Source organism: Eptesicus fuscus, chromosome 3 (assembly GCF_027574615.1).
Source record: "Eptesicus fuscus isolate TK198812 chromosome 3, DD_ASM_mEF_20220401, whole genome shotgun sequence".
Lineage (NCBI taxonomy): Eukaryota > Metazoa > Chordata > Mammalia > Chiroptera > Vespertilionidae > Eptesicus > Eptesicus fuscus.
This window is the reverse complement of record NC_072475.1, coordinates 28,901,447-28,921,687: the sequence shown is the minus strand read 5'-3', so window position 1 is coordinate 28,921,687 and position 20,241 is coordinate 28,901,447. Positions and strand designations below refer to the sequence as shown.

Below are 20,241 nucleotides of genomic sequence, written 5' to 3'. Positions count from 1 at the left end.
GAGCCAACTGGACATATATGAAGCCCATAAACAGGCATTGCAACAAGAGATGGTCACAGCTTGGACTAGAGCTGCTCTTTACAATATGGTAGACACTAGCTACATGTGGCTACTGAACACTTGAGATATGGCTTGTCCAAATTACGATGTGCTGTAAGTATAAAATGCACACCAGATTTTAAATACTTGGCCAGAAAAAAAAAGATTGTAAATATCTCAATAATATTTACATTGAGTGATTCCATATTAAAATGAGAATATTTTGGATATATTGAGTTAAATAATACATCTTATAAATTAAACTTCACCAGTTACTTATTGCTTTTATAATGTGGCTACTAGAAAATTTAAAATTGTATATGTGACTTGCACACGTGCATTGAATTATATTTGATCAGATGGTGCTGATCATTGTTTTGACAATGCAGGTGGAAAGAAGTAGAAAGTGAAAAGTGTTTAGGGGACTAAACTGACTAATTTGATTATTTCTTGTGGAAAAGAGGATTATGAAGAGTTGTATCTGTTTCTGGTATTAATAATTGAATAGATACACTATTTGAGAAACTGAAGAAGGAGATAGGTTCAGGAGAGTATGAAAGATAATGTGTTTGCATTCAGTTACACTGAGTCTGATGTTCCTTAGAAAAGATATCAGAACAGGACATAGGAATTTAGAAGCTGGTCAAAGATAGTAAATGAAGCCTTGAAAGTGGTTAAGTTCAAGGAAAAACTGATAGTTTAAAGAGAAAAAAGAGGAGACTGAGAAGGACTGTCAAAGGACTAAAATTCAGTGATAAGACACATGGCAGTTTATTACTATTCTCTCTCTAATTGTGTATATTAAAATCTCTATAATGCAAAATTGTTGTTGAGTTTTCTAGAGACCTAGAAAGATAAGGGCTGAAAAATATTCTTTGGACAGGATACAGCTAAATCATCCTTAAATTTCTATCATAGTTAAATTGTACACATTTATAGCACAATTAATTAAAAAATACAAAAGATATAGATCTTAAGGCTCAGAGATGCTTGTTCAATGATTACTACCATATGTGCTTTTCCTCTTCCATGGCAATAATAGTAAAATTTCATGTAATTAAGAAGGGAGAATCTAAAAATTGAAGTCTCATTGATCATAAATGGGAAAGAGCATAAGAATAAAAATGTTTGAATCATGTACTATAAATTTTTATCCCTTCCACTGACTGAAAGAAGGAACAAGACCAGAGCTGTAAAACTGAGATTTCAATCGCTTGTATGTTAATAAGCAGTAGCTTAAATCAAGGATGATATATTTCAGCTTTATGGTTTTCTGTTATTAACATTTTAGCCACTGACAAGTTGTCCAAGTCTTCATGCTCACTATATTGTAATCATTTAGATTATAAATGTAAATTCCTGGAATTATGAGTAAAATGATCTTAAATATCAGAAATCAATAGATATAAGAGAGCAGAGCAGACACCATCCAAGACCACCATAGGGCTGGCTGAGTAGATGCTCTACAACTAGAATAAAAGAGGGGGATGTGGGATGATGCTGATGCCGGTGACCCAAAGACCACACTTTAAGAACTACAGCTCAGGCGACACAAAAGAACTATGGCTCAGGCGATACAACAGCGGCCTGGAACGTGCTCGGCGCAGTTCCCCCGGCGGTCTCCGGCTGAGGGGACGGCTCCACTGGCAGCCAAGCACGGACAGACGAGCCCCTATGAGACATGGGGTGGGAGACTCCGCGCTTGCTGACCTCTGAGTCCGTCAAGAATCTCAACGCCCCGGAAGCGGCCAGGTGCGCATGCTCGGCGACCGGCCACCGATGCAGACCCAAGGGCCGACACAGCGACGCCAGACTGGCCCACCGCCATGCACCGGGTGCACCGGAGCTTCGCCGAGCCGCCGCCCGACGAGTTCTGCAGCAGCCATACTGGAGCTCCGGAAGGATGGCCAGGGGAATTGCTGAGGGGGGATTGACCGGCAGGAATTGGGATCGGGAAGACGGGGCCCCACTGAGACCCGGGTGCGGGCGGGGTTGCGCGCCTCTGGGCTCGGGTGTGGTCACACGCCTCTGGGTATAAGTGAGGCCTCACGTCCCTGGGTCTAGGTGAGGCCACATGCCCCTGGGTCCAGGTGAGGCCGGACTCCGGGTCCGGGTGAGGCCAAGTGCCCCTGGAACCGGATGACGCTGGATCCCGTGCCCGGGCGAGGCCAAGCGCCCCTGGGTCAGGGAGAGCCCACACACCCCTGGGTCCAGGCGAGACCATGTGTCCCTGGATCCGGGTGAGGCCGCGTGCACCTAGGCCCGGGTGAGCCCAAGTGGCCCTGGGTCTGGGAGAGGCCAAGCGTCCCTGGGTCCGGGTGAGGCCATGTGTCCCTGGATCCGGGTGAGGCCTCGGGCACCTAGGCCCGGGTGAGGCCAAGTGCCCCTGGGTCTGGGAGAGGCCAAGCGTCCCTGGGTCCGGGCGAGACCATGCGACCCTGGATCCGGATGAGGCCTCGTGCACCTAGGCCCGGGTGAGCCCAAGTGGCCCTGGGTCGGGGAGAGGCCAAGCATCCCTGGGTCGGGGTGAGACCATGTGTCCCTGGATCCGGGTGAGGCCTCGTGCACCTAGGCCCGGGTGAGCCCAAGTGGCCCTGGGACTGGGAGAGGCCAAGCGTCCCTGGGTCCGGGTGAGACCATGTGTCCCTGGATCCGGGTGAGGCCTCGTGCACCTAGGCCCGGGTGAGCCCAAGTGGCCCTGGGTCGGGGAGAGGCCAAGCGTCCCTGGGTCCGGGTGAGACCATGTGTCCCTGGATCCGGGTGAGGCCTCGTGCACCTAGGCACGGGTGAGCCCAAGTGGCCCTGGGTCTGGGAGAGGCCAAGCGTCCCTGGGTCCGGGTGAGACCATGTGTCCCTGGATCCGGGTGAGGCCTCGTGCACCTAGGCCCGGGTGAGCCCAAGTGGCCCTGGGTCTGGGAGAGGCCAAGCGTCCCTGGGTCCGGGTGAGACCATGTGTCCCTGGATCCGGGTGAGGCCTCGTGCACCTAGGCCCGGGTGAGCCCAAGTGGCCCTGGGTCTGGGAGAGGCCAAGCATCCCTGGGTCCGGGTGAGACCATGTGTCCCTGGATCCGGGTGAGGCCTCGTGCACCTAGGCCCGGGTGAGCCCAAGTGGCCCTGGGTCGGGGAGAGGCCAAGCGTCCCTGGGTCCGGGTGAGACCATGTGTCCCTGGATCCGGGTGAGGCCTTGTGCACCTAGGCACGGGTGAGCCCAAGTGGCCCTGGGTCTGGGAGAGGCCAAGCGTCCCTGGGTCCGGGTGAGACCATGTGTCCCTGGATCCGGGTGAGGCCTCGTGCACCTAGGCCCGGGTGAGCCCAAGTGGCCCTGGGTCTGGGAGAGACCAAGCGTCCCTGGGTCCGGGTGAGACCATGTGTCCCTGGATCCGGGTGAGGCCTCGTGCACCTAGGCCCGGGTGAGCCCAAGTGGCCCTGGGTCTGGGAGAGGCCAAGCATCCCTGGGTCCGGGTGAGACCATGCGTCCCAGGATCCGGGTGAGGCCTCGTGCACCTAGGCCCGGGTGAGCCCAAGTGGCCCTGGGTCTGGGAGAGGCCAAGCATCCCTGGGTCCGGGTGAGACCATGTGTCCCTGGATCCGGGTGAGGCCTTGTGCAACTAAGCCCAGGTGAGGCCACGTGCCCCTGGGTCTGGAAGAGGCCAAGCGTCCCTGGGTACGGGTGAAGCCAGATCCTGGGTCCGGGTGAGGCCGTGCGCCCCTGGATCCATCCGGGTGAGGCTGGGTCCCAGGCCCGGGTGAGACCACGCGCCCCTTGGGTATGGGTGAGGCCACGTGCCCCTTAGTCCGGGTGACGCCGTGCCCCTGGGTTCGGCCGAGACCAAACCAGAGGGAGTCGGACCTCCATTACCACCATTTGTCCACCATCCAGAGCTGAGGGGTCAGTGCTGACATGTACACATAAGGAACTACTGGACATCGAAATTGGGTCTCAAAAGAACTGTTGGTCCAGGGGGAAGCTCGCTACAGATTGATTCATTTGCCTGTCAGCATAAATATTATTGCGCGTCTCACATTCAGTTCTTATTAGTATATATCTAGTGACATTTGATCTCATTCATCTAGAGGAAATGATGAACAACATAGACTGAGGAACAAGAACAGAACCAGAATCAAGGAGGCATCGATCGGACTATCGGGCCTCAGAGGGAGGATAGGGGAGGGTAGGGAGAGGGTGGGGGGAGGGGGAGAGTTCAACCAAAGGACCTGTATGCATGCATATAAGCCTATCCAACGGTTAAGTTCAACAGGGGATTGGGGCATGCGTGGGGAGAGGGGTGGGATGGGAATGGGGGGATGAGGACAAATATGTGACACCTTAATCAATAAAGAAATTTAAAAAAAAAATAATAAAAAAAAAAAATAAAAGAGGAGGGAAATCAATAGATAATCAATTTTTTCTTCTCTAGTCATAACTAAACTGGAATTCTAAGAGCAGTACAAATTTTTAAAAAGCAATATTTTGTCATGTAGGTTACATTAAAAATTTTAACACAATATGAACTTTAGGAAATGTTAAAATTCTTTCAAAATGTATTAAAATATATCTTTTGTAAAAAAGAATTTATTATTTTCAAATATGGAAAGAGAATAAAAATTCATAACAGTATTTATTATAAGTATTGAAAAAATTCAAGTTAGCAGGCTAAGTCTGGATTATTCAATGGGTGACTTTGAAACAGCTGATAAACTATTGGTAATAATCTATAATAAAATAGAAATAGATTTCTCATTCCATATGCCAAAATATACTAAAATAAACTCCATATGGATTGAATATCCAAATGCAAAGTGAAATAGAAATGCTAAAGAATACTTAAGTGATTATACATTTAAGCATAAAACACTAAGGAAAATATTGATAGATTTAACTTCATAAAATTCAAGACATTAAAAACACCCTAAACTAAAATGAAAGGCAAAACAGAACTTGAAGGAAATGTTCACAATATATGAGAAAGTTTAATATATTTAATATAAATATCTTATGAAACTATAAGTAAAAAGATAAATATCTAGTTAAGATACAGGCAGAAGATGTAGAAAAAAATTTATAAGAGCAAAAATATGAAAATTGTATTTCGTGTAACTATTAAAGATTTTTTTTAAGTAAAAAGTGCTCTTTTGAGAGCATTGGATCTCTTGTAGTCTGTTGACATGACAATATAATATTTTGGAGAACAATTTCAAAACATCCATTAAACATAAAACACTGTATATAGTTTTGATTCATTAAAACATTCTTTTAAATTATGAAAATTAAGACAGCCTACATTTCCAAGAAGGGAGGATTGATTAAATAAAGCATGTTACAGACCTAAAATGAAATGTCATTTGGGAAAGACATAAATTTAAATATTTAATATTCTGAAAATATTTAATATTATGCTTACAATAGAATTTTTAAATGGTAACAAAATGTATGGTATTATTTTTCTACACATATGACTGTAGAATACACACCAAAATGTAAAAATAGTTACTTCTGGATGGTAAAATTATGGTGGTAGAATAATGAAAAATACTTTTCTCCTTCTGACTTGGGATAATTTTTAAAAATGTTCTCTTATTTCTATTTTCAATAACTTTCTTTTAAAAATTATGACATGGTTCAAACATACAGAAAAGTATAAAATATAAAAAACAAGCATTCCAGAACTGAAAACTAAAAGTGCCAAGTCTTTAACAGTTTGTTTCCTTTTCCTTTTAGTTTTTTATTTTATTGTATTTTTTTGCTATTTTTCAGATTTAATAAAATTTGCACAAATCTTCATGCAAACGGGCTGCTAGTAAAGAAATAAGAGGGTCAGGACTTCCTTTTCTACCTTAAATAACTTAAAAACAATAAATCATAGGAGACAACTGCTTTCTAACATTGACCTAAAGGCAGTCAGTACTGAAACTCTTTAGGACACACAAATGAGCCCTTGAGTCACCTGTGCTTTCTACCTGGAGGTAATTGTTGGACTGTAGTAGATACATTTGACATCTTTCTCTCTTTGATACCCTTTCTTGATCTCATTTCTACTATCTTTATCCCTTCTCCATTATTATAAAAACTAGAGGCCTGGTGCACGAATTCCTGCACCAGTGGGATCCTTTGGCCTGGCCTGAGGGATTGGGCCAAAACTGGCTCTCTGACATCCCCTGAGGTGTCCCGAATTATGAGAGGGCACAGGCCAGGCCAAGGGACCCCATGGTGCACAATCAGGACCAGAGAGGGGTGCGGGGACGAATTGGCCAGCCGGGGACAGATTACGGGAGGGCTCCAGGGTGTGTCCGGCCCATATCACTCAGTCTAGATCGTCAGGACCCCAGAAGCAAGCTAACCTACCGGTCGGAGCATCTGCCTCCTCGTGGTCAGTGCACATCATAGTGAGCAGTTGAGCAGCCTTAGCATATCATTAGCATATTACGCTTTGATTGGTTGAACGAACGACCAGATGAACAGAGACTTAGCATATTAGGCTTTTATTATATAGGATAAAACAAACGAATAAACAAAGATGGTTCTGAATAAGCACCACCCTTCCCAAATTAAATTTTAGCGGTGTGAGCCTGAGCACTATATACAATTGCTTCAAGCATCAGTTTCCTCATTAATACATGGGGATGAAAATAGCTCCTAAGATTAAGAGGAGGATATGGTGCAATGGGTATAAAACACAGTGACCAGCACGCAGACTGCACATTAAGTGCTCACACATGATGAAGTTGATAACGTTGATAACGATGCTTACATGGGGACAGCTACACCTCTTTGGGTCTCTGTCTTCTCACCTGGAAAATGCAGGGTTGAACTCCATTCTCTTTAAGGGCAAATTAATGATTATTTGGAAGCTTAGAGGAACTTCTAGCAGAAAACATTTGTACCTCCATTGCCTTAGTATAAACGAATCATCCTGAGAGGTCTTTAAGGGCTAGTTGGATATTCAAATACACAGAGATAACAATTCCATTCCTGAGACCTGAATCGGTTAAGTTTCCATAGTTTTTATTTGGCCATATCTGAAACTCATGCCAAATCCTAGCATTGGTCATTCCGTATTTAACACTGTGAAATAAAAAGTGATCTTGCTTAGACTCACCACTTTCAAAATTTTTAAGGTCTGCCTTGTAAATCATACATAGTCACAATACCAGATGTGCTATTCCATATATTACTCATAGTATTTACTGAATATGTCAGGATTTGAACAATTAAAAAGTAAAACTATTTGTTTTTTAAAAGCATTTTTGAAATACATGTTTCAAAAATCATATTTGACGACCTGTTATTTTCCTATATTTTTATTAAAAAGTGTTCTGTTTTTTTTGTTGTTGTTGCTATTATAATATTTGGAACAGGTAATTTGTTTTAGACTATTGATTTTATTTGTTTTTGCTTGAGTTTTGAGGTTTTATTTGTTCTGTTTTGATTTTGAAACTTATGCTCAGAGCTGAGTTCTTATATTGATAGCTGGAACTCAGTCTCTCGTGGGGGGCGGGTGGGAGGAGGGATGCACACATAGCTGTTAAATTGCCTGCACGTCCTCCCTCATCTGCTCTGTTATCATTTAGAGCTTCCATGCATGTTATATTTTCAAAGTAGTTTAGCACTGTTTTAATTTGTGTTATACCTGTGAAATGATAATGCCATAAATACCTCCAAAGTAGGCTAGTTTATCTTGGCTTTAAGGGAAATCAAAAGCCCAAATTAAAAATGTATTATATAGCTACAATAATACAAATTTTAAGTTGGCGCAGCTCGATTAATTTTGACAAATACTCACCCTGAGTTTCCCTCTATTACATGCCTTGTACAGGATCCTGCCTGCCTACAAAATCTCTCTGAGGGTAAACATTTATTAATAGGGTATCTATAATAATAAAAGCGTAATATGCTAATTAGACCAGACATCCTTCCGGACGAAGCCAGGGCTCTGAGGGAAGCCCAGGTCCCGGGTGCCAGAGGGAAGCCTGTGCCGGCAGCTGGGGGAAAGAAGGCCTACTCTTGCACGAATTTCGTGCATCGGGCCTCTAGTCTTTTTATATTGCCTGGCTGCTTTGTTAGTAGCTCAGACCTGGGGAGAGATAATGAGGTTAAAGGTTGTCAGCACTTGTTGCAACCATAAATTAGTCAGGTGTCTTCTTAAGCACAGTTCAGTGCTGAAAGAGAGAAAGAGAGAAAAAGAGAGAGCGAGAGAGAGCAAGAGCGAGCAGTGTCCTGGGGCAGACTGGGAATCCTTCCTGAACAGAATATCCTTCATTACTTAACAGTTTTTAGTGAGAGTGACTTCACAAAGATTAAGTGTTAATTTAAAATATGTCTTGCTAATTGGATACCACATTGTGACCTGGGATAAATATATTACGTAGTGTATTATTTTGGTAAAATGTCAAGGAAAAACAAAATGGGAAAAAGTAAAAAGACATGTAGCATGCTTATGAGAATATACCAGTCTTCTGTATGCTTGGATCACAGCAGGCTAACGGCTATAATAAACAAACAGACTCCAATTTAGTGACTTAAGTATACAGGTTTCAGCTGTTACTCATGCACAGGTCAAATGAGTGTTTCTGGTCCCATGGCTCTTCCGGACCTCTCTTCTCCACGTGGCAGCTCGGGGAACCAGGCTCCTTCCCTCTGGGGGTTCTTCCAGCACCGAAGGCCTGAGCCTCTCTCTTGGCATTCTGCACCCAGCCCACAGGTGGAGAGAAAGCTGGACGATAATGAACTGACATACATATGTCGGCTTACAGACCTTTAGCCAGAATTTAGTTACTTGGCTGCACACAGCTACAAGGCAAGCTGGGCTCTGCTGTGTGCCAAGGAGAAAAATGAGCCCGTGATAAAAAGCTGTGTTTTGTTTGTTTGTTTGTTTTTGCCATGGGGCTAGCACTACCTTTTTCCTTCCTATGAACTGTTATGTTCATTTTTTTTGTATGTTTTAATCACCTTACCCATTTCCCTGATCCCAAATCCCCAGCCTTTAGCAACCACTAATCTGTTTTTATGAGTTTAGTTTGTGTGTGTGTGTGTTTGTTTGTTTTTGTTTTTGTGGGTTTTTTTTTAGATTCCACATATAAGCGAGATCATACATATGAGTGTTTTTCTGACTTGCCTCATTTATCATAATGCCCGCAAGGTTCATCCATGCTGTCACAAACAGCAGGATTCCCTTCTATTTTTTTTCAGCCGAGTAATATTCCATTTAATTATACATTTAATTATACATTTTCTTTTATCCATTCATCCATACATGGACATTTAGCTTGCTTCCATGTCTTGACTATTGTAAATAATGCTGCAGAAATCTCTTTGAGATAGTGATCTCATTTTCTTTGGATATATACCCAGCAGTGGAATTCCTGGACATATGGTAGTTCTTCTTTTACATTTTTGAGGAACCTCCATATTGTTTACCATAGTGGCTGCACCAATTTCCATTCCATCAACTATTCTTGAGATTTCCCTTTCCTCTACATCCTCACCAACACTTGCTATCTTTGTCTTTTTGATGATGGGCATTCTCATCATGCTTTTGACTTGAATTTCCCTGATGATTACTGCTGTTGAACATGTATTCATATACCTGGTGGCTATCTGTATGTCTCCTTTGAATAAATGTTTATTCAGTTCCTCATCCATTTTGTAATCAGATTGTTTGTTTTTTTGGTTATTGAGGCTTATTTTTATAATTGTTTTTAAATTTTAAAATTGCAGTTCTCCAAAGAAAATCTCTTTTGTTTGACAGTAACTGAAATTTTTACTTTAAGAGGAAGCCATAGCAGGTACTAAGCTAGACCAGAGAAGCTGGCTGGGGTTGCAGGATAGGGTGTGGATATGACTTGGACTTAGTTTAGGTTGCCAGTACTTGAGTTTATTCCCCAAATAGCAAAAAAGCAGTACAAAATATATAAACAACACCAGATGTGGGTGAGTGGACACAGTATTTCATGCCTCCCTTATAGACATTGACCAAGAGTTGGTGACATTCACGGAGGAAGAGCTCTTCAAGGTTGGAGGAGCATGAGGACGGTGAACTCATTTCTGTCTACTCCCAGCCATGTCATTGCCCAGAAACAGCTTCTATGTCTGTCCATCGCTATAAACCCACTACTTAAGAACTCCGTCACCTTGTAGTAACATCCAACTTCTGATCATAATGATCATTTCTGTGTCAGCACTGGAATGATCTCCCTTACCTGGGCCTGAACCTCAGGACCAAGGAGTTTGCCATTCATGCCTAAGCTGGGTCTTCCCACAGGTAAGTCTAGCTGTGGCCTACCTCAGGTGAGAAGCCATTTTCCTAATTCTAGACACTAGGCTTTGGAATAAAAAATGCTTTATCAATGGGGAGAGAACTTCTAGCTGACAAGATAAACTGATAGGCTTTGTGGTATCTTTATTTTCCATTAGAGTGATTTTTTTAAATCTTATTCTTTTTTACAGACTTGTGGATCAATAAATAAGCACCTTTTTTGCAATGTTATGTGCAGAAGCAAACAAGTGTAGAATTCAATATGATTATGCAGCCTCATGAGCATTACTTTAGAGAACATCTCTTTAGAAATGTTTTCTATCTTCAAGTAAACAATCTGTTACATTTCTTTCCCATTAACAATGTCATGCAAGTTAAAAAAGTGGTTGGTTTCATTAGTTAAGGAAATTTATCAAACTGAAAATAAAATGGAAATCAAGCATTTTGGCAGGTTTTCTTTCAGCACAGAGGGAAATAAATAAGCATGTCCAGTGAGAAAGAATCACCTGAAGATCTGTTTTGCCTCCCGTTTGGGATTGATACAGAATTGAATCACTTCTTGAAGAACTCAATGTTTTGTCGATGCCCCAGCTGCACCCAACGTGAGCCTCTATCCTGACGTCATCTGCCTAAACAGTTCCCTTCTTCCACTTGATTTCAAGAGCCTTAAGAACCAGCTGGTTCTGTGTCTAATGCATATTTGTATGTCTGGTACATGATAAATTGGTTATGTGAATAAATATGGAATAAACTTCAGTAAAAGGAAAACTGATTCTACCATTTATAAGAATTTTCTTTTTGAAATATTTTCAGAGACATTTTTCTATTTCATTTTTAAAAAATGTTTTTATTCATTTCAGAGAGGAAGGGAGAGGGAGAGAGAGATAGAAACATCAATGATGAGAGAGAATTATCTCTTGGCTGCCTCTTGCACACCCCCTACTGGGGATTGAGCCCACCAGGAATCGAACCATGACCTACAATGGGTCTATTCTCAACCACTAAGCCACAATGAATGGGTAAGACATTCTTTTTTAAAAAAGGGGGGGGGGGCAATTAAAAAAAAAAGCTTGCCTCCAATTCCATATGTGCAATCAGCCCCTTTTATCTAAAATCTAACAATTCTAAATATATTATTTTACACATTCAAAGACATAGGAGAGCTTTCTTTAATGAATTTTATTCTTTTTCTTTGTTAAAGCTAAAAATGATCTTGAATAAAACAACTAAATTCACTTTTCTCAATGAGTTTGTCACCAGAGTTTAAACAGGTTTATGTATCTCCCTTTAATCTGTGCGCTTTGACTATAGGATGTGAGACTTTCAAAAGGGAAGTTAACAAGAATGGGTAATTCATTTATGATTTGTGTCTAGTATACATTACCAAAAGACAAGTTTTTAACTTTTTTAAATGGCCCACACTGTGTTTTTATCTAAATTTCCTCTCCATTTTTACTGGCAATGGAACCTTTCATAGACATCACAGAATTGGTATAAAGAGCTTTTATTGGATCTTTAACCTGGAGTTTTTACTTCCAATGAGTCAAAAATATTATCCCATTCAAATGTGAGTCAGAAATAAGGCAGATGGAGTTGTATCATGAAAATGAAAATGATTTCATTTCAAAAGAATGAAGATTTTTATTCTACTTTATGAAAGTTGCCATTGAATGCCTGCGGCTCATTCCAGGGTGCCGTTTCATAGTTATGTGTAGGTCTGGAAAGGTACACTGTAATATTACCAACTACTTTGTGCCTATTGGGAAGTTTTTTTCACCTAACTTCTTTAAATGTTGAAATGAAAGTGGTTACTACCCTTATCAGTTTATTAGGATTACAGTGACATCTTGTGGCATTTCATTTTCCCATTTAAAACTTGCCCAGGTGAAAATCTAACACTTAGTTCTTGCTAAAGAATTTTAGCTTTATTAATGTAAAATATATACTTTTTTTTTAAATGTCAGAAACTATTATTTGAAGTAGAAGCCAACTGAACAAAATGCATTCTACTTTATTTGGTTCAGCAGACATTTCTGAATAATTTCAATAAAAAATATACTAGTATTTTCTTTCAAAAATATCAAGATGCAGCATTTATTTTAAATTTTCTTCCATTGGTGCCATTATGATATAGGAACTGCCCTAGAAATTGGTTTTAAAGATAATGAAAGTCAAAATTAAAAATCTGCTGCTACTGAAGTATTGTGTGATTGTAGCTTATATGAATTATTTAGACAAGCTAATTAAAACAATATTAGTGGAGGAAATATTTTTATTGAAAGAAAAAGTTAGGGCAAAATTAAACCTCTGCCATTTAAATCTAATAATTATCAGCCTCTTTATGGACTGCCTCCAATTAAGATGTACAATAAGCTACTTTAAGAGATGTACATTTAAAAAAAGATATACTGAATTCAGGATGCCTAACCTCCCATTCTGTCCTTCACACACACACACACACACACACACACACACACACACACACACACTCCAGTCAGTAACATTCACTTCATGTGATGGATGTCAGATTCTTTCGGGTGCTTTTTAATGATCAAGTCTAGTTAACTTCAGGTCCTGGAGAGCCATTTTGCTGATAATAATTGCCATTTGCAAGTAGTTTGTCAATATTTGCTTTTCTATTTCCTTCTTTTCCTCCATCACCCATTCCCTCCCTCCCCTCTTTTTGAATTTGAACTTCTAAATAACCCTTCTGGTAGCCAATGAAAGCAATCGCTTCTGGAAATTATAGGTGACATTTCCACTTGCTATCTACTTTAATAAACATGATTCCTTCACAAGTCTTGCTATGAATAATATGCAATTTCCAATTCAAGACATCAATGTTGTAAAACACTCTTTTGTTTTAGTACTGCTATTTAAGAACAAATCATGGTCAGTGAAACTTTGACATAATGAATAGAAAGATTACTGTAAACTCATTCAAAAAATTATGTTTTTTAGACTTATTTGAACAAATTTTATTCTATATCATACTTGTGTATATTTTCCAATGAAAATATAAGAAAAAAACAATGTTTTTAAAACACAGAGTGCAGCGCCAAGTCATATTCTGTGATGTCCCTGCTTGCCCATACCATTGGCCTCTATGCCACTGAGAGCATTGGTGACACAGCCACGCCCAGAATGCTACTTCTGTCTCCAGGACTTTCTTCTAAGCTATTGACACCGATTCCACAAGTTTTGAAACTGGCATTTTATATATTTTACCAAAAAAAATTTCAATGAAAGGTTTTCAGACAATAAGCAGGGTTTACAGTGCTTCCTAAAATAGTGATTAGGATTGTTTTTCAAATGGTTTGTTGACTGAGAAGCCAAGGGAATTACAGTTAGACAACCGTCATTCAACAAGATTACTGTATACACAAGCCGTGTCATCTAAAGTCACGACTTCTGGCTTTACCAGCAACTGTAAAACACCATTGTTCGCTCCATTTTCATAAATGTTAAAATGTGAAAAACGATGCGCATAGTAGAGCTAAAATATGGTGATGTTAATGCTAATAGCTAGCCTTTCATGAGTGACTACTATGTGTCAGGTACTACTTAAATTATTAACATAATCCTATGAAGTAGGTGTTATTTAAATACAGCTAAGCATTAAACAATTTGTTTGAAGGCAGACATCTAGCAAGTGGTAGAGAGGGTGTTTAAAATTGGTTCTCTGTCATTTCACAGTGCATTTTTTCCCCATAGGTATCTGGTTATAAATACTTAAGCAGCAAATACCAAAAGAGGGGGTCACTAAATCACATGAAAAAAGACAATCTCTTCATCAGCAATTTTCCTTGAATAATAGACAGAGCAAAGAGCAATTGTGTGAACAAATGTCAGACTTCTATATTTGTGAATTATCACAAAACTTTCAGAAAAGGAGATAAAATATTGTCTATTTGAGGAAGAGAGAAAACTGCTAGATCAGCTAGAAGCTGCAATGACTGCAGAAGAAACATTTTCTGGAAAATGCCCTATGTCACAAATAACCACTTAATTTTTCCCCAAATAAACAAAACCTCTGCAATTTTCAAAGAGAGGGAAAGTTTATCTATACTTAATGCATAGAAAAGAGCAAATGTGGACAAAGGAAGGTACACATTTTGTTTTGCATTGGTTTTATTTTCATTAATTTCACATTCTTTTCACATCCATGAATCTCTGTCAAAATCAGAAACTAATGTGAACACAATGCACCTTTAGCTTAAGCTTATTAATGTTAAACTATCTTCTATACTTTGAACCAAACTAGTTAATAAAAAACATTAAACTGATTCTTCTGTGAAAAATCTCTTTCCCTGCCTTCATAAAGACACAATTTTTTTCCCATAGCTATGTTTATGTGCATGTAGAGACTTCAACATTCTCTCAAGAATAACTTCATTGGTCCTGATCAGATAGCTCAGTTAGTGTTGTCCTGATATGCCAAGTTTACGGGTTCAATCCCTGGTCAGGGTACATATAAGAATCAACTAATGAATGCATAAATATGTGGAACAACATCTCTCTCTCTCTTTCTTTCTCTCTCTCAAATAAATAAAAATAACTTTGTTAGTAGACATTAAACAAAGCAACTGAGCTAAGTATCATACTCTCTGTGTTTGCACCTTAGGAGAAAATATAGGGGAAAAGTTTATTGACACTGATTATGGAAATAATTTTTTTTGGATACCATACCAAAAAACACAGACAAAAAAAAGAAAAAAATAACAATTAGGATTACATCAAACTAAAAAGCTTCTGCACAGCAAAGAACAATCAACATGGTGAAAAGGCAACTTACAGAATAGAAGAAAAATATTGGCAAACTATATCTGTGATAAGGGATTAGTATCTAAAATATATAAGAAGTAAAATCAGTATCTCGAAGAGGTATCTGTACTCCCATGTTTATTGCAGGATTATTCATAATAAGTCAGCTATGGAAATAACCTAAGTGTTCATCAATTTATGAATGGATAAATAAAATGTAATATATGTATATATAAATGTATATGTACAAGTAGATATAAACACAAATTCAAATGGAGGTTATTCAGCCATAAGAAAGAAGAAAAATCTACCATTTATGACAACATGGATGAATATGGAAGACATTATGCTAAGTGAAATAAGCCAGGCAGAGAAAAAAAAATACTGCACAATCTCATTCATAATGTGGAATCTAAAAAAAAAAAAAAAAAGAAGTAGAACTCATGGAAACAGAGTAGAATGGTGATTGCCAGGGACTAGGGCTGGGAAAAATCAAGTGATATTGGTCAAAAGGTACATACGTTCAGTTATAAGATGAATAAGTTCTGGGAATATAATGTATAGCTTTATGACTATAGTTAAGAATACTATATTGTATGCTTGAAATTTGCTAAGAGTAAATTTCAAGCATTTTCACAACACAACAATAAAAGGTAATTATGTGTTAATTTGATTGTGATAAGCATTGTGCAATGGGTAGATATATCAAATCATCACATTGTACACTTAAAATAAATATAATTTTATTTGTCAATTAGACTTAAATAAAACTGGAAAAATACTTAGTTTAAAAACAAAAGATGCATAATTGTTGTTGATGTCTTCCCAAAAAACATGCTCAAAGAGAAATAAGTTTTCATAAGCTCTGCACACTGTGCATGTGTGTGTGTGTAGTAATGTATGCATTTTAAAATAAACTGAACCATAAGATGCTACTTTTTCAATAGAAAAAAATATATAAACAACGTCAAATGGCAGGGAAAACTTGGTACTATCAAGTATTTTATTTTTAGCCACTCCATTAACATGCTAATAACAGGGTTTTATTTAAGGGACATCTGAATTGTATTGAAATATTTTAAGGTAAACATTCTGAATGCTAGAGCTTAATTTTATATTAACTAAAAAAATTGTATTTTGGGCTTTACGCTTGTCTAATGATGTTGACTCTTCCTTATAGGTAATTCATTTAGTTGAATAATAGACATACAGATATAGCAAATATGTAATGTTTAACAAGTAAAGACCTAGTAATGAGGAATATCACAAGCCCAGAATAACAATCCTGAATCAACATCAGTTAGCTTGATCTGTGTACATTATAAATGAAAACAAGAGCACTGTTCTACAATAACCCCAGCTTTATGAATAAACTATAAGTTTTCTGAGAATATAAGCTGGAAATGATTCAGTGTTAAGCACTGTGTCCTTGGGTATTCATAAATTCTTTTGTGGGCTTTGCCTATAAATGTCTCTATATTTTTAAAGAGTATATTTCAAGTATTCTAATATGCAGAGGAAGTCTGCACTTTGCCATACTAAGTAACAGGGGAAAAGCTTTAGAGTAAAACCATTTTTCTCATTTTGTATAAGTTCACTGCATTTTTAATGTATACTACTGCTCCATCCCCCGATTATCTCCAAGTTGTATGAAAATAATACCTTTTTCTGTTTCCATGCATAAAAATATCCAACATGTAAACCTTATATTACCAACTCGAGTCCATGAACCAACAGCAATGGCATCACCCCACAGCTTGTTAGAAATGCAGGTTCTCAGGGTCCCCCCCTTCACCCCCCCCCCCCGTCCCCCGCAGACCTACTACATGAGAATCTGCTTTATGATCCCCAGGTAATTCTAATACGCAGAAAGTCTGAGAGGCACTAATTTATGGCACTTCATTAATTGACCTAATTTTCTGTAAGTTAACTCTATCTCAACAACCGGTATACAAGTATTCCACATGCGTTCTTTACTTAGCAATAGTCAAGACTTAATGTGTAACAAAATCACCAATGGAACTTGTTAAAAACACAGATTTTCAAGTTTTTCCTCAGAGTTTAAAATTCAATAAGTCTACAGTCAGGCCTGGTTTCCCCAAACCACGACTCTCCTGAACTGATTTAAAGTTAATGATAATGTCAATTCTAGTAAACAGCTCCAAATCATAGCAAAATACCTAACAGAAGAAAATCACATCCAAGCAGTTTCTGTTAAATTTTTTAATGTTTTGAACTCTTTTTCAAACTATGAATCACAGAATAAAAAAGTTGGTTTTAAGTGTGCCTAGTTCCATTCCTAGAACATGATGAGATCTTTTTTTTCTTTTTTTCTCCCCAATCCCCAAAAAGAATACCATTATTTCAGCCAATGGATAACAAAGCAATTTACTAGAGACCTGCCCCCACTGGAATCAACTACTTCTTGTTCTAGAAATAAGATCAATATATTATGCAAAGTACTTATAAGTCTCCAGAAGCCTCAAACAAATGCACCAGGGGCCATCAGGTAACCAATAGAAAAACAAAAATGTGATACCCCAATTACAGACATTCAAGTTAAAAAACCCAAAAACCTCTTAGAACAAACAAGAACACACCTGGGGGCGGGGGGGGGGGGGCAGCAGGCACGGAATTCAGCCCAAACCCTGTTGATTTCTGGTATCTGTACCAGCACATTTTTTTTCTAGTTAATTCTCTGGTTACATACACACCATAGAGCATATTTTTTATTATTAATCTGCCTGCATGGTTTACTTTGAGACTTTTGAGAACGTGGTTGTAGTTTGGATTTCACTTGCAGCAGCAAAACACGGTGATATACCAGGCTTATAATCTCTGCCAGCCTACTGAAGCCACGTGGGTTTTTAAAGACACAGCCAATAAACCATAGCTGTAAGCGCTGGGTTTGCATAGCCCTATTTTTCTTTCTAACAAGCTTTGTCTTCTATATTACACTATATACCGTCTTCAGAGAAAAAACCATCCGAATTTTTGTGAAGCACCTGTCTCTTGTTACTGCTTGTTATATGTTAGTGTGCAGCGCTCATTGACTTTGGTGCCTTGAGTCTGCCTGATGATAAAAGATTTAAGATGTCCTTGTCTTAAATTTGGAAAACTCACTGTTTCCAAATTTCATCCAGAGGGATTTTTATGCAACTTCTGAAATAAAAAGCGGACCTGTTCACATGTTCACTATGTACTTTTATTTTAAACACCAGCACAACAAACACAATGACATGACAAGACTGTTACCTCAGTAATACTGATAACATTCCTTGACAAGTTGGCTTATAATTTACATACATTGTTTTTATCTGGAGTTATTCTAAATATTATCTTAAGCTATACTGTAAAACACAAATCTTAAACATATGCCAGTTGCAAACATAATGTGCTTAGTTACTATTTTTCTCGTTATTTAAGCAAAATGATTTAAAGTTCCTCGAAATCATGTCCATTTGTGTTCATTGTTTCGGGATGCATGACTCGTCCCATGAACAGGATTGTTCCTGCATTGGGTTGGAAGTGAACAAAAAAGGGAATAAACAACAAAAAAAGATATTTATGTTTAAAAGGGGGATATTCATTTATCTTCTTTCTTACAACAAGCAATATTCTAAAAATGAAAATATGTTATTTTCAAATATCACTTAGACATTAGAAATTATCCAATAAACAATGTGGGGAAATATTATCAATTTTAAGAAATTATTTCTCTTTAGCCTATTAAAAAAGTTCTGTTCTCATAACAGACTTACCTGTTTTCCTATTCCTGATAAGAAAGAAAAATGGATGGTCGACAATCACTTGAGGATACAGCACAGCCATCCTACTAATGGCAATCATTCCTAAGTGCAGAGAGAAGGTAATTACATGTCTGCGATGTGCAGGAACTAATGAGTAATTTCTCCAAACCATCTATATTTAATGCAAAGGCAATGGTTTACAGGAAACACGATTTTAAAGACTTAAAGAGAGAAAAATTATAAAGGTGCTAACATTTCAACTTGACTTGGAACACACACACAGCCCACACACACCACACAGTTTCTTATCCCTACCCCACCAAAAAAATAATAGGACAATTTATTCTGCCCTTATAAAACTTTTAGTCTCAGTCACAGATAAATACTTACGTCTTTACTAAAATGATCTTTCAGTTAAAAGAAGAGAGAAGAAAAAAAACTAAAAAAAACTAAGAGGTTTTTTTTTTATGTTCTCAAATTATTATTTCTTTAGTCTGAAATGGGTCTTTTTTACATATCAAATCCCCAGGCTTCTAGTAAGTGGCCAGAATGGCAGTGATTAAAGGGGAAACAGAGCAGCGAGAGACTCCCTGTGTTTCCTACAGCTGGGAAACTGTTTCCCTGAGATCCTTATTATAAATGATAGCTTTATACTTGCTGCTGCGTGTTTCAATTGTCAGAAAAGGTCACTATTAAATTATGTAAGTGTTAAACTTTCTTGATGCCTGAGACTACGGTGTTTCTATTTCCTCCTGAAAAGGCTGTTTCAACTCCTGCTATCCTTCAAATGGACAAATTTATGCAAAGGTAGAAATAATGTATGCAAACTTAATATTACATTTGGAAACAAAGCCAACCAAATAAAAGGAGAGAAAAAAAGGCAATTCTCATTTAACTAGGGAAGTCAGAATCATCGAAATGACCAAGGATCTTTGCCATTTTGCTCTGGACACATGGTTTATGTCAAATTCCTTGATTACTGATTTACAATTATTATTTCATTGGTATTATTATTTAGTTAAAATGACTTATTACATTCTATCAGATACTCTTGTTTATGTGTGTGCTTTTAAAATAAAAACTTTTTAAAAATATATATATTTTTTATGGATTTCAGAGAGAGGAAGAGAGAAAGAAACATCAAGGAGAGAGAAACATTCATCGCCTGCCTCCTGCATGCCCCCTAGTAGGGATCGAGCTAATAACCAGGGCATGTGCCCTGACTGGGAGTTGAACCCTGACCTCAAAGTGAACCGTGACCTCCTGGTTCATAGGTCGATGCTCAACCACTGGGCAACACTGGCTGAGCAAAAATCAAAACTTTTCACTGACAAAATTATAAACTAATTTCCACAAGTAATTAGGTAGGAAGAAAAATGTTTAAATGGGCAGCAGGGAAAAATTTAAGATAGTGAAACAGCAGCACAGCAGGAAAA

The 20,241-nt window shown here is 38.7% G+C and overlaps 1 protein-coding gene across 3 annotated transcripts in view; it reads right to left on the bottom strand.

Annotated features, from left to right (window-relative positions):
* Nucleotides 1–18,245: 18,245 nt before the first annotated feature.
* Nucleotides 18,246–20,241, bottom strand: part of SERPINI1 (serpin family I member 1) — a 77,668-nt gene continuing 75,672 nt past the window's right edge. For all 3 annotated transcript variants that reach the window (XM_008142262.3, XM_054713705.1, XM_054713704.1), the window contains exons 8-9: nt 18,818–18,907; nt 18,246–18,568 (exon numbers count right to left, since the gene is read on the bottom strand). In XM_008142262.3, the coding sequence (XP_008140484.2) occupies nt 18,492–18,568; nt 18,818–18,907 (167 nt within the window). In that variant the 3' untranslated portion in view covers nt 18,246–18,491. The remainder of the gene's footprint in view (nt 18,569–18,817; nt 18,908–20,241) is intronic.